General features: G+C 34.6%; 1 protein-coding gene across 2 annotated transcripts in view; it reads left to right on the forward strand.

The window, feature by feature from the left end:
- The window catches only part of LOC138700153 (U3 small nucleolar RNA-associated protein 25 homolog), a 73,672-nt gene that overhangs the window by 23,849 nt on the left and 37,790 nt on the right, over positions 1-12,033 (forward strand). For both annotated transcript variants that reach the window (XM_069826538.1, XM_069826537.1), the window contains exon 3: positions 3,953-4,108. In XM_069826538.1, coding sequence (XP_069682639.1) covers positions 3,953-4,108 — 156 coding nt within the window. The remainder of the gene's footprint in view (positions 1-3,952; positions 4,109-12,033) is intronic.

Here is a 12,033-nt window from a genome sequence, read left to right on the forward strand (position 1 = left end):
CAAAGATATATTGATCTTACTAACTCACATATTTAGGATAGCTGGCAATTTTCTACGTTTATGTGTAAGTCTGTGGACAAAGAAAACAAGATCTGCAGCCCATCGTTTGTTTTCAAACTAATTTTCGATAAAATGTTTCTGTAAATGTAGGGTGACCAGACGTCCTCTTTTGTCCAGACATGTCCTCCTTTTCAGACTTTTGTCCGGGGCCTGGGTGGATTTAAAAAAAAAATCAAGAAATGCCCTCATTTTTGTAACATGTATGCCTGATACTTTGAAATTATCTGCTTTGACGCCTTTTCTAATAATTTGCCTGTAGTTGGCAGCAGCATTGATGGAATATACTCTTTGCCAATGATCATAACTCCCTTTGCTCCTCCTTGTTATAATCGTTGCTCAGATATAGCTAGTAAATCACAGTGCAAATGTAAATCTAAATAGATAATTTCTGTTCTCTTTCATAATTTTATTAAAGTTTCCATGACTTTCATATTTAGCTAAGTGTAAAATCTTTATTATTAAGTTTTTTCATAATTGTTTTGTAATAAAAATAGATATTAACACACTTTTAATATGATATAAGCCTAAATGTGTACTAATATTTTGTATAGTAATAAAATAGATATTAACATAATTTAAAGTATAATATAGGCCTAACCTAAATCTAAGTATATTTTTTAAACTTTATGTCTTCTTTTTTTATCAATGTGAATCTGGTCACCTTATGAAAATGAATAGGTCTATGTTTAAAAACAAATCAAGCAGGTGCAATTAAAGTATGGGATAAATTATTTACAATAACAGGCTTCAGATTGTAATAGTTATTTTTTCCTTCATAACCAAGAAACAAATCTCACAATTAATGTATGCTTGCTTAGGTAATGGATTTTTCCTTTTCATATTTATAATCCACTTCTTTCTTTTTTCTTTCACCTTGTGACAGAAAACGAATGGACACCTTTTTCAGTTCTCTGTGAACAGTTCGGAACACAACAGCACGGTATTTTTTCGAACTTACATTACATTCATTCCCTATATGACTGTGTACTGCATAGTGCGTGCTGGAATAACAATGGCCAATTTGTCGGCATTTGCTGGTGCAAAGGATTGCAGTATTCTGGATATCCACGAACTCTGGTCAACAATGCCACCATTGGTAACAGCCATTTTACATTAGTTCAAGCACGAAAAATCATAATTTTCTGTTGACTACATTTTGTGTAGTTTAATTTTGAAGTTAATGCTCTAAACAGATTGACAAGAATGGAAAAATATTGAGTTTCTTGTTGGCATTAAATATTTCGTAAAATAAGGAATGAGTCCAGAAATTAAATTAGACATGGATGCTACACTGGGGGAATTCACTCCAGTGTTTTCGACTGCGAAAAAATAGGTGACACTATTTAAATATGGTCGAAAGAGTGTAAAAGACGACCTCTGCAGTGGACGTCCAGTAACAGCAACAAGTGAAGAAATCGTAGTAAAAATTCCACGATATGGTGTTGAATGACCATCAATTGAAAGTGCGGGAAATTAGAGGAGTTATGCATATATCAACTGAATGGGTGTGCCACATCTTATTTTGTAATAATATTTTGGGCATGTCAAAGTCTCCGCAAGGTGAGTTCCACGTTTATTAATACTAGAACAAAAGCACATCCAATGACAAATTTCGAGAGATTGTCTGGCTCGATTTGAGAAAAATACGCCCAATTTTTTTAGGTTCTTTGTAACCACTGATGAAACTTGGATCCAGTACTGCAGTTGTCAGCAAGGATTATGTTATATAAAATACAACCTGCAAAAAACAGCTGAGGAGAAGGTAGGATGAGGGAGGTATAAGAGGAGAAGATGGAGAACACCTTCACTATTGCAAGTTTTCAGTGTGCAGAGATGGACAGTGAACATACACAAACTGCTTAACTTTAAATTAACAAGTGATGGCTAAGGGGAGGGAGATCATATCTTACCCCTCCATCCTGCTTGTGTGTTAAGGGGTTGACTCGGAGTCAAATGCCGACCACTGGACTTTTGCATACCACAGACAGAACAGCAGTCGAAACAATGGAATCACAGGGATTTTCCACCTCCAAGAAAGCAAAAGCTGTTCAAATTGGCTGAGAAGGTCATGGCATCCGTGTTCTAGAATTCTAAAGGGATAATCATGATTGAGTGTCTAGAAAAAAGGAGAACAGTAATCGGAGAATATTATGCAGCAACTGAAAGTGAAAATTCGCGAGAAGAGGCTAGGTATGGCCAAGAAGAAAGCGGTTTTTCATAACAACAATGCACCTGCTCATACGTCTGCAATCATGGTTGCTAAACTACACAAACTATGGTTCGAATTATTGTCGCACTCCTCTACTCACCAGATCTCGCAATCTCAGACATCTTTCTTTTCCCAAAGCTCAAAACCCACTTGGCTGGGAAGAAATTTTCGTCAAATGAAGGGATTATTGCAGCAGCAGAAGGCATTTTTGCAGACCTCGAGAAATCTGTGTACAAACATGGTGTAGAAGCATTGCAGGACTGGTGGATCAAGTGTGAAAATCTCAGGAGAGATTATGTTGAGTAATGAAGATTGTTTCAGAATAATCCTAGCTTAATTTCTATGGCAGGCTATGAACTTTTCAAACAACCCTTGTAGAGTGACTATCTAATAAATTCTAATGCACTTTAAAAAGCTATGTACTCACCCATGTCATGTCTGTCTCCATTTTCCACACATTTGTGGCATTTGCTTAGAAGATTTCTTAGGGGAATTTTTCAGGCATTGTCCATTGTCATCAGTAGTTTGTTCTGTGAGCACTGTACGTCACCTTCTTTGTTTTTCGTCTTGAACACTTCCTGTTTTCCGAAATTTATTAACTAATTTATGTATCGTATCACGACTTGGAACTTGATCACCTGGGAATTTCTCTTGAAATAATCTCCTGGCACTACGGGTGGATTCTGTATTGACATATGAATTCTAAATAAACGTCTGATGTGGAATTGAATAATTAGGCCTATTATTTGCCATTTATTCTTAACAGACTGTACATGTGTAGTTGCTTGCACTGTTCAAACAACATTAACTGTGTCGCGTGAGAGTCAGGTCAAAAACAGTTAACCATAGGTGTTGCCTTATCGGCTAAGACAGTTCCTGCCGCAGTTGTGGTCAGAAGATAATAATTGGATGACGCAGTATTATGCATTATATATTTTTTTCCCCCCTCACCATACAAGTCGCTTGTCATTGCTTGTGGATGTCCATGTTACCTAACCACTCTTCTAAGAAATAACTTTTATTTTCGTATACAATTCGTTGTTTATGCATTATATGTCAATGAGAAATAGAGTTAAAATTATTATCCTTCCTACGACTGAATAGTTAAAATTATTTGAGGGGGAGATAAAATCTTCAGACAAACAGATTTTTCTCAGTCTCTCCCACACACATGACACAGCCAATAACGTCATACTTGGTCAAGTCTCGTGGCATTTGTCTTAATGCCAAGATATTACTGAGAGAATCTGCTCAGCACGACTTATATACAACTTTGGTGCCCTCATGCCCTAGAGTGAGGAGAGGTGGCGTTATTGGGATGGTTTCACTGGTTAATGGCTTAACTACTAGTAACATTAGCATTTGGCTGTGGCTCATAGTCTTGCTACAGTAAGAATTTTAAATTCTGCCATTATTTTGTTTCACCAGAGACCCTGGTGTGAGGAAAGACATATTCTACATAAAAATTTACCTTTATTTTAACAAGTTTCTTGAAATACTCGTTTATTTAATCAGAGGGCATGATGTTGTGATTTTAATCTGTTCCAGAAACAGTAACCTCTTATTCTAATTTTTATTAGCTTTTCATGAGCTTGTAATAAGCATGCAAATACATTTTCATTATTTGCAAAACTTGATTAGATATACATTTCATTATACTTGACTTAATTCTTTTTTTGACAGCTGTATGCAGATTTTTACTCTGCTGATATTATTGTAGCTTCTCCTCTTGGACTGCGAGTTATTGTTGGTGCAGAAGGAGAAGAAGGACGAGATTTCGACTTTCTTGCCTCAGTTGAGTTGCTTGTTATGGACCAGGCAGATATATTTCTGATGCAGGTAATTTTTTTTTAATGCATAGTTCCTTGGAGGGCTTAAGGTACGGTCACACGTTGTTACTTTTGCAGCGCTGCAGTACAAAAAACTGCGCAACTCTTGTACTGTGACGTGTGAACAATGGTGCAACCCAAAAAGTAGCGGCTGCCGAACCTGCTGCCCGCAGCTTAAAAATAGCGACGTGTGAACAGAGTTCTCAGGGTTGCTGCCGCAGCATTTTTGATATTGGTTTTGTTGAAACTTTTGTTGCGGTTGCAACCAGTGTTACCACCCAAATGTGCCAATGATACTTTTATTGTTTGGATATATTTTAATGTTAAATGTGATGAAAATAAATTATTTGTAACAGTTATTAAATACATAACACTGAGCATAATTGCTGACGATATAATTCATTTTTTAAATTTTCTGCAGCGTACTTCCAAACAGGAGGGTTGCCAACATTGATTACGTGAATATACTGTTGGTTATCATTTGAGTATATAGGCGTTTTTAAAAGCTTTATAGTAAAAATAATGTCAATTTCTGAATACTAGATACGACAGAAAACCAAATAATAGATAAAGAAGCTTTCGCATGAGTTTCTTAATAAGGAGAACATAACCACAAAATGTATATTGAGAAGTCAACACGGAGATGGAAACCTGCAGCATGACTGCGGCTGCAAAAGTAGCGCTTTGTGTGTGAACAGACTCGCAACCTCCAGTTGCAACTTTTGCAGCACTCGGGTTGCGCAGTGTGCTACTTTTGGCTTACATGTGAACACGACATGCAACTTTTGCAGCTGCAGTACAAAAGTTGCGCTGCAAAAGTAGGAATGTGTGACCGTACCTTTACATTCACCTTCTTGCTTCCTAGTATATCACTGATTGCTTAAGGTTCTGATGGCACATCAATCAATCAACCAACCAATCAAGTGTTTATAACATAACATATTCTCCATTTGTTTTCTATAGTGCCAGTACACGTCTGTGATGTTATTAACACTTTTCTCTGAAATGTTGATAGTTTTTCAGTTTAGTATGTGCTGCAATTTCACAGTTGAATTCTCTTCTCTGCAGATAACACATTTTGATGATGTGTAAATTCCAATTCTGAAGAGATGCGCTGCCAAACAGTCATGTCCAGTTTATTAACTATATAAATATGAATAATTGCGTAAATATTACAATAACAAGAAAATATTGTTTGAATGCAGGAGATACCACAGATATGAAAAGAGAAAGCTATTGTGTTCAAAATTTCTCCTAGGAGTGAACTTTCAGCAAACATAATGGTTCTCTGACAGTGATTGGATTATTTGATTATTTAGTGAAAATGTTATGCCAGGGTTTGATAAGTTAATGAATTCTTCAAGAATTTGAATTTTTTTTTTTTTGACAAGAATTTGATAGGTTCATTCATTTACTCATAGTGTTCTGCCCAAGGGAATGTCTTTCACTGCAAACCCAGCATTCTCCAATCTTTCCTATTTTCCGCCTTCCTCTCAGTCTCCACATATGACCCATGTATATGTTAATATAGTCTACCATTGATTTCTTCTTTGGGTGGAATTTTTCTTCTGTTAACCATTCCTTCCAGTGCATCCTTTAGTAAGCAGTGACCTCTTAGTTTGTGACGCAGCCAATTTATTTTTCTCTTCCTGATCAGTTTCAGCATTATTCTTCCTTCACCCACTCTTTCTAACACAGCCTTTTTTCGTATTCTGTCTGTCCATTTCACAAACTCCATTCTTATACTACAGATCCACATTTCATACGCTTCTAGGCATTTCTCTTCACTTCGTCATGATGTCTATGTTTCTGCCCCCATACAATGCCACACTCCACACAAAGCATTTCACTAGTCTTTTCATTAGTTCTTTTCCAGAAGTCCGTAGAAGATGCTCCTTTGTATATTAAAAGCTTCCTTTGCCATTGCTATCCTCCTTTTGACTTATTGGCAAAAGCTCATGTTATTACTTACAGTACACCCCAAGTATTTGAAGCTTTCCACCTTATAGGAAGAAAATAGAAATCTGTGAAACACTAGCTTTATTTGTTTTTGTATTAAAAATATTTACAATTCCAATGAAAGGCAAAAAATGTATGGTGCACTTAATTTCAGAAATATTAAAGCAGTAATGTTGTCATGTTGTGCAGTAGTTTGCATTGTCTGCTGCAGAGCAAATGTCAGAACTGAGCAAATAATAATAATAATAATAATAATAATAATAATAATAATAATAATAATAATTTATTTACTAATATTTATTGTGCTGTACAACAGCTTGGGGTCAATGACAGTTCAGCACAAGATAAAAGTTAGCACAAGATTTACTGTGAACAAAGAATTACAAAAACAGTGCATACAAATAATTATTAATCAATCAATCTTCTTAATGTATTCAGTTGTTGTTTTTCACGAGAAATGAGGGGTATTTTGATCGGTGTTCATTATAGATGCCTGTTGCTAGTACAAATAATTATTAAAATTAGAGACAAATACAAATAAACAATAATGACAAGATGAATAGATAACTGCAAAATACATGATACAGAAAAGCTCAAAAACAACACAAACGAATGAAACTGAAATTAATGTGATTTTGTTGAGTATGCTTCATATAAGAATAACCAAACAACAAACTCTACATTAACTGGATCTGAATTAATACAATGTAATTAAATTTTTGAGTACAAGTAATTTACAATAATAATAAAAAAATTAAAATAAGTAAATTAAATTTTAATGTTAATCACTGGATGCTTTTAAATAAAAATAAAAGTAACAATAATGATAAAATAAAAATAAACATAAACAATCTTGAATGAAGAATTTTTCTCTAATCTATAATAATAATAATAATAATAATAATAATAATAATAATAATAATAATAATAATGATGATGATGATGATGATGATGATGATGATGATGATGAATCACTGAAACGACATGCAGTATTAAATTTGGTCCTGTAACCAGTGGTGAATAGATGATTGCGATCACCTGATAACAAACAGATATTAGGAAGATTCTATGTTTCTTCTGAAATAATGATTTGTTTAATCGTTTTCAGTTATTTATAATTGTATTATTTCTTTTCCTTGTCCATTGTTTTCTCTTTTTCCATTATAATTGTTTACCTAACATTTATTAAAAAAAACACACAATTTTATGGTAAGCTGTGTCTTTTAGGCAGCCTTCTCTTGGAGGAAGCTGAATAAATAAAGTTTATTCAAAATAAATAATAACACAAACAAGGCACCATATGAAAGGAACTTACCAAATTATTGCTGTATATAACATTTTTGTTAGTACATTCTACCTCAATGGATATTACATGTTGTATTTGGATTTCGTATACAGACCATAAAGCTTCTAGCTTCACATATCTGGCACATAATACAAAAATACAATTTAATAATCACAATAACCTGGTATTGCACTTGGCGAAGATTCTCTTGTAAATACTGAATCAACATTTATATTCTGAGATGGAAGGACAGTTGGAAGAAGAACAATTTGACTTCAGGAAGAGAAAAGGTACGAGAGATGCAATTGGACTGCTGCAAGCAATTGGCAAAAGATTCCTAGAGAAAAATAAGGAAGTGTGTGAAGTAATTGTGGACCTGTGAATGGTTTTGACAGAGTAGATTGGAATAAAGTTATGGAGAGCCTGAAAAAAAAATTGGATGTGGATTGGAAAGATAGGAGGCTATGAAGTAATATTTATATGAAACAACGAGTCAAAGACAGGATAGGAGAAGAAATGTCAGAGGGGAGTGAAACAGGGAGAAGGGTATGAGACAAGGATGCCCTTGAAACAGGGAGAAGAATATGACAAGTTGACCTTCATCACCTACCGTGTTCAACATTTGATTGGAGGAATTAGTGAAGAACTGTTTTCAGAACATGGAAGAGGTGATAATAGGAAGAAGAAAAATAAAGTGCGTAAGAGGCATAAGATAATTGGAGAAAAATTTGTTCCAAGATAGGAGATCAAACGAACCCAGGACCTTCCAGCTTGGTGTGCTGGGTGCTCTTACCAACTGAGCTATACCGAAATTGATTTACAGTGCCAGCTCGAACTCTTCTCCTTTTGGGTTTTGCGTTATAGCCATCTTCGTGCTTATGCAGGAGTGCATTTTTATTAAATTACTTTGTGGCCATTTTTACAACAGTATTTTTGTACCATGGATACATTGATTCACATTTGTGTGCATGTATACATTACGTCTATAGTCATTTCAATAAGAGTTATGAAATTTGATAATTTCAATTATCATGCATATATGAGTGAACAAAATAATGAAGAACAAGCTTTAAAGAAACGTCTTCATTTGACTCTTTATAAACTTCAGTTGTTACATTCACTTCATCCAGATGATTATCATAAAAGGTATGAGTATACTCTATGAACTGTTGTTTTTGGAAGTTATAATTGTCGAACACATTTACGAACTGATTTCTGTGGACTCTGAACAAAATGCTCTTCAGATGGCTTCTACTGTATCATAATTTGTTGATGGTCTTCCAGTACACTTTTACTCCAGGCTTCCAGTCTCTTTTAACTGTCTATTCCAATGATGAATGTTATTCTTGTGTAGTGGTTCTTCATTAAATACCGTACGCGACGAAATTCACGTTGTACACGAATCACAGATTCGAATTTTTCCAGCCACAAAACACATTGCACTTTAATTTAGACATTCATCTTGTATAATAATTAATTGTAACAATGAAATTATTAAATTCGATTGTTACCAACGTTTGTTTCCTTCAATGTCTTAAACTTACAGACGAAAAACTTTGAGAGTTTCATTTTCATCTGGCACCAATATTACATTTTTACCTCTATTCATTAAAAAAATATAATCCTCTGAAACTCCACCATGACTTTTGGAACACCAGTGTACTTAATACTAAGGGACATGTTATTGGAGCTAAATGACAGCTGTGAGCAGTATGTGAACAAGACTAAGAAAAATAAAGAATATAAACATGCGAATACGAAATGAGACAGTGGAACATGTGGATAGCTTCAAATACTTGGGGTGTACTATAAGTAGTAACATGAGTTGCTGTCAGGAAGTTAAAAGGGGGATAGCAAAGGCAAAGGAAGCTTTTAATAGAAAAAGGGGAATTTTTTGCGGACCTTTGCTAAAAGAACTGAGAAAGAGACTAGTGAAGTGCTTTGTGTGGATTGTGGCATTGTATGGGACATTACGACGAAGTATAGAGAAATGACTGGAAGCACTTGAAATGTGAATATGAAGAAGAATGGAGCATGTGAAATGGACAGACAATAATCAAATGAAGCTGTGCTAGAAAGAATGGGTGAATAAGGAATAATGCTGAAACTGATTAGGAAGAGAAAAAGAAATTGGCTGGGTCACTGACTAAGAGGACACTGTTCTCGTGATAGACTGAGACATTGTTTGGCTGTGGACGGTTCTCATTTTGAGCATCTGTGGTAAAGTTTCGTTAGTCATAATGTTTTATTTACTTTTATGGACTACTGAACATGATTTTACATACTTATTTGTCTCAAGTTTGAAGTCCACGAAACAAGTTTAATAAATAGTTAAAAGACATGAAATGGATGAATGGGTAAAATTTCTACACATTCATACGTAAAATTTAATGGAGATGCGGAATATGTAAATTTTAATATAAGGTGCCATTTAAAAAAAAAAATAAAGTTTACTGTCACACTCTGTATGCCTGAATAACTTTTTTCGAACACTAGTATCATATTGTATGGTTTATCTTCAACAGCTTTTGTATAAAACTTATTTTTTTTTTTTTTTTTTTTGTAAAATTAAAATTGAATCTTGATAGATAAACGAAGACATACTAGTATAGTAGACATTCGAATTTGGTATTCCCAAGAAACTACATCGATTAATTAAAATGTGTCTTAGTGAAACTTACAGCAGAGTCCGTATAAGCCAGTTTCTATCTGATGCTTTTCCAATTCACTGTGGGCTAAAGCAAGGAGATGCACTATCACCTTTACTTTTTAACTTCGCTTTAGAATATGCCATTAGGAAAGTTCAGGATAACAGAAAGGGTTTGGAATTGAACGGGTTACATCAGCTTCTTGTCTATGCGGATGACGTGAATATCTTAGGAGAAAATCCACAAACGATAGGGAAAACGCGGAATTTATACTTGAAGCAAGTAAAGCGATAGGGTTGGAAGTAAATCCCGAAAAGATTAAGTATATGATTATGTCTCGTGACCAGAATATTGTACGAAATGGAACTATAAGCATTGGAGATTTATCCTTCGAAGAGGTGGAAAAATTCAAATATCTTGGAGCAACAGTAACAAATATAAATGACACTCAGGAGGAAATTAAATGCAGAATAAATATGGGAAATGCCTGTTATTATTCGGTTGAGAAGCTTTTATCATCTAGTCTGCTGTCAAAAAATGTGAAAGTTAGAATTTATAAACCAGTTATATTACCGGTTGTTCTGTATGGCTGTGAAACTTGGACTCTCACTTTGAGAGAGGAACATAGGTTAAGGGTGTTTGGGAATAAGGTTCTTAGGAAAATATATAGGGCTAAGAGGGATGAAGTTACAGGAGAATGGAGAAAGTTACACAACGCAGAGCTGCACACATTGTATTCTTCACCTGACATAATTAGAAACATTAAATCCAGATGTTTGAGATTGGCAGGGCATGTAGCACGTATGGGCGAATCCAGAAATGCATATAGAGTGTTAGTTGGGAGGCCGGAGAGTAAAAGACCTTTGGGGAGGCCGAGACGTAGATGGGAAGATAATATTAAAATGGATTTGAGGGAGGTGGGATATGATGGTAGAGACTGGATTAATCTTGCTCCGGATAGGGACCAATGGTGGGCTTATGTGAGGGCAGCAATGAACCTCCGGGTTCCTTAAAAGCCAGTAAGTAAGTAAGTAAGTAAGTAAAATTAAAATTGAAGAAGTTATTAGTAATATCTCATACTTATTGTTCACCTTGTATACTGTTAGACAAATGATGTGTGAAAGAGAAATACTGGTAAGATAAAAGTTCAAATTGATCAATAATAGGAGAACTAAAATGCAAAAAATCCATTCGTTTGTCTTATTGATTAAATTTTGGGTAAAAAAAATTCCACGAAATTGTGGAAGAATATATGACAGAGAGAGATGGTAATGGCAGCTTCCACTCCCTTCCCCATCTATATAAATCCCTGTCAAAATTTTAACGAAACGAAAACTGTATAACACACAAATTAAGAGGGGAATTGTGAGAAATTAAAATAGAAGTTTTATTTCTAATTAAAGGAATTGTATATTTTTTATAGATTCCGTAAAAGTAGTGTTAGTGTCTATTATTAAATGGTTACTGTTGTTGTTTAGTCAATGTCTGAAGACAGATCTGAACCTCACAAGTGATACCTATAAGGCACCACTTATGAGGCAATTAAGCTAAAGATAAGTGAAATGATTACTAATGCAGAATAATAGAATCAATGAGTAAGTAATATATATGAATATTAATTGCTAAGAATAACAAAACTTTTTGTATTCCAAGAAAATCTAATACTTCTATTGATACCATAAATGTTGTTGTTTTCTAATGCCAGGCGTTTGACAATAAAGTCATTTGACCTCTTGCACTCCAATATTTTTCAAAGATATTATCATGACCAGCCACTGAAGCACAGATTTTGAGGTGTTCGCAATCCATTTCTTGGTTTGAGTTGCACAGTGGGCAGTTAGGGGACTGATATATTCCAACTCTATGCAGGTTTTGGCCAATCTAAATGCAGCTACAGACGATTTTCGTGGTAAATCGGGAATTAACTGTGGATTTTTTCCCTTGGGATTGAGTTATCAAATTTTGTTTGTTGAAGTCTAAGTATGTAGATTTAATAAATCTCTTCACAGAGTAATACGTAGATTTAGTAACAGGTCTGTAAGT

Source organism: Periplaneta americana, chromosome 5 (assembly GCF_040183065.1).
Source record: "Periplaneta americana isolate PAMFEO1 chromosome 5, P.americana_PAMFEO1_priV1, whole genome shotgun sequence".
NCBI lineage: Eukaryota > Metazoa > Arthropoda > Insecta > Blattodea > Blattidae > Periplaneta > Periplaneta americana.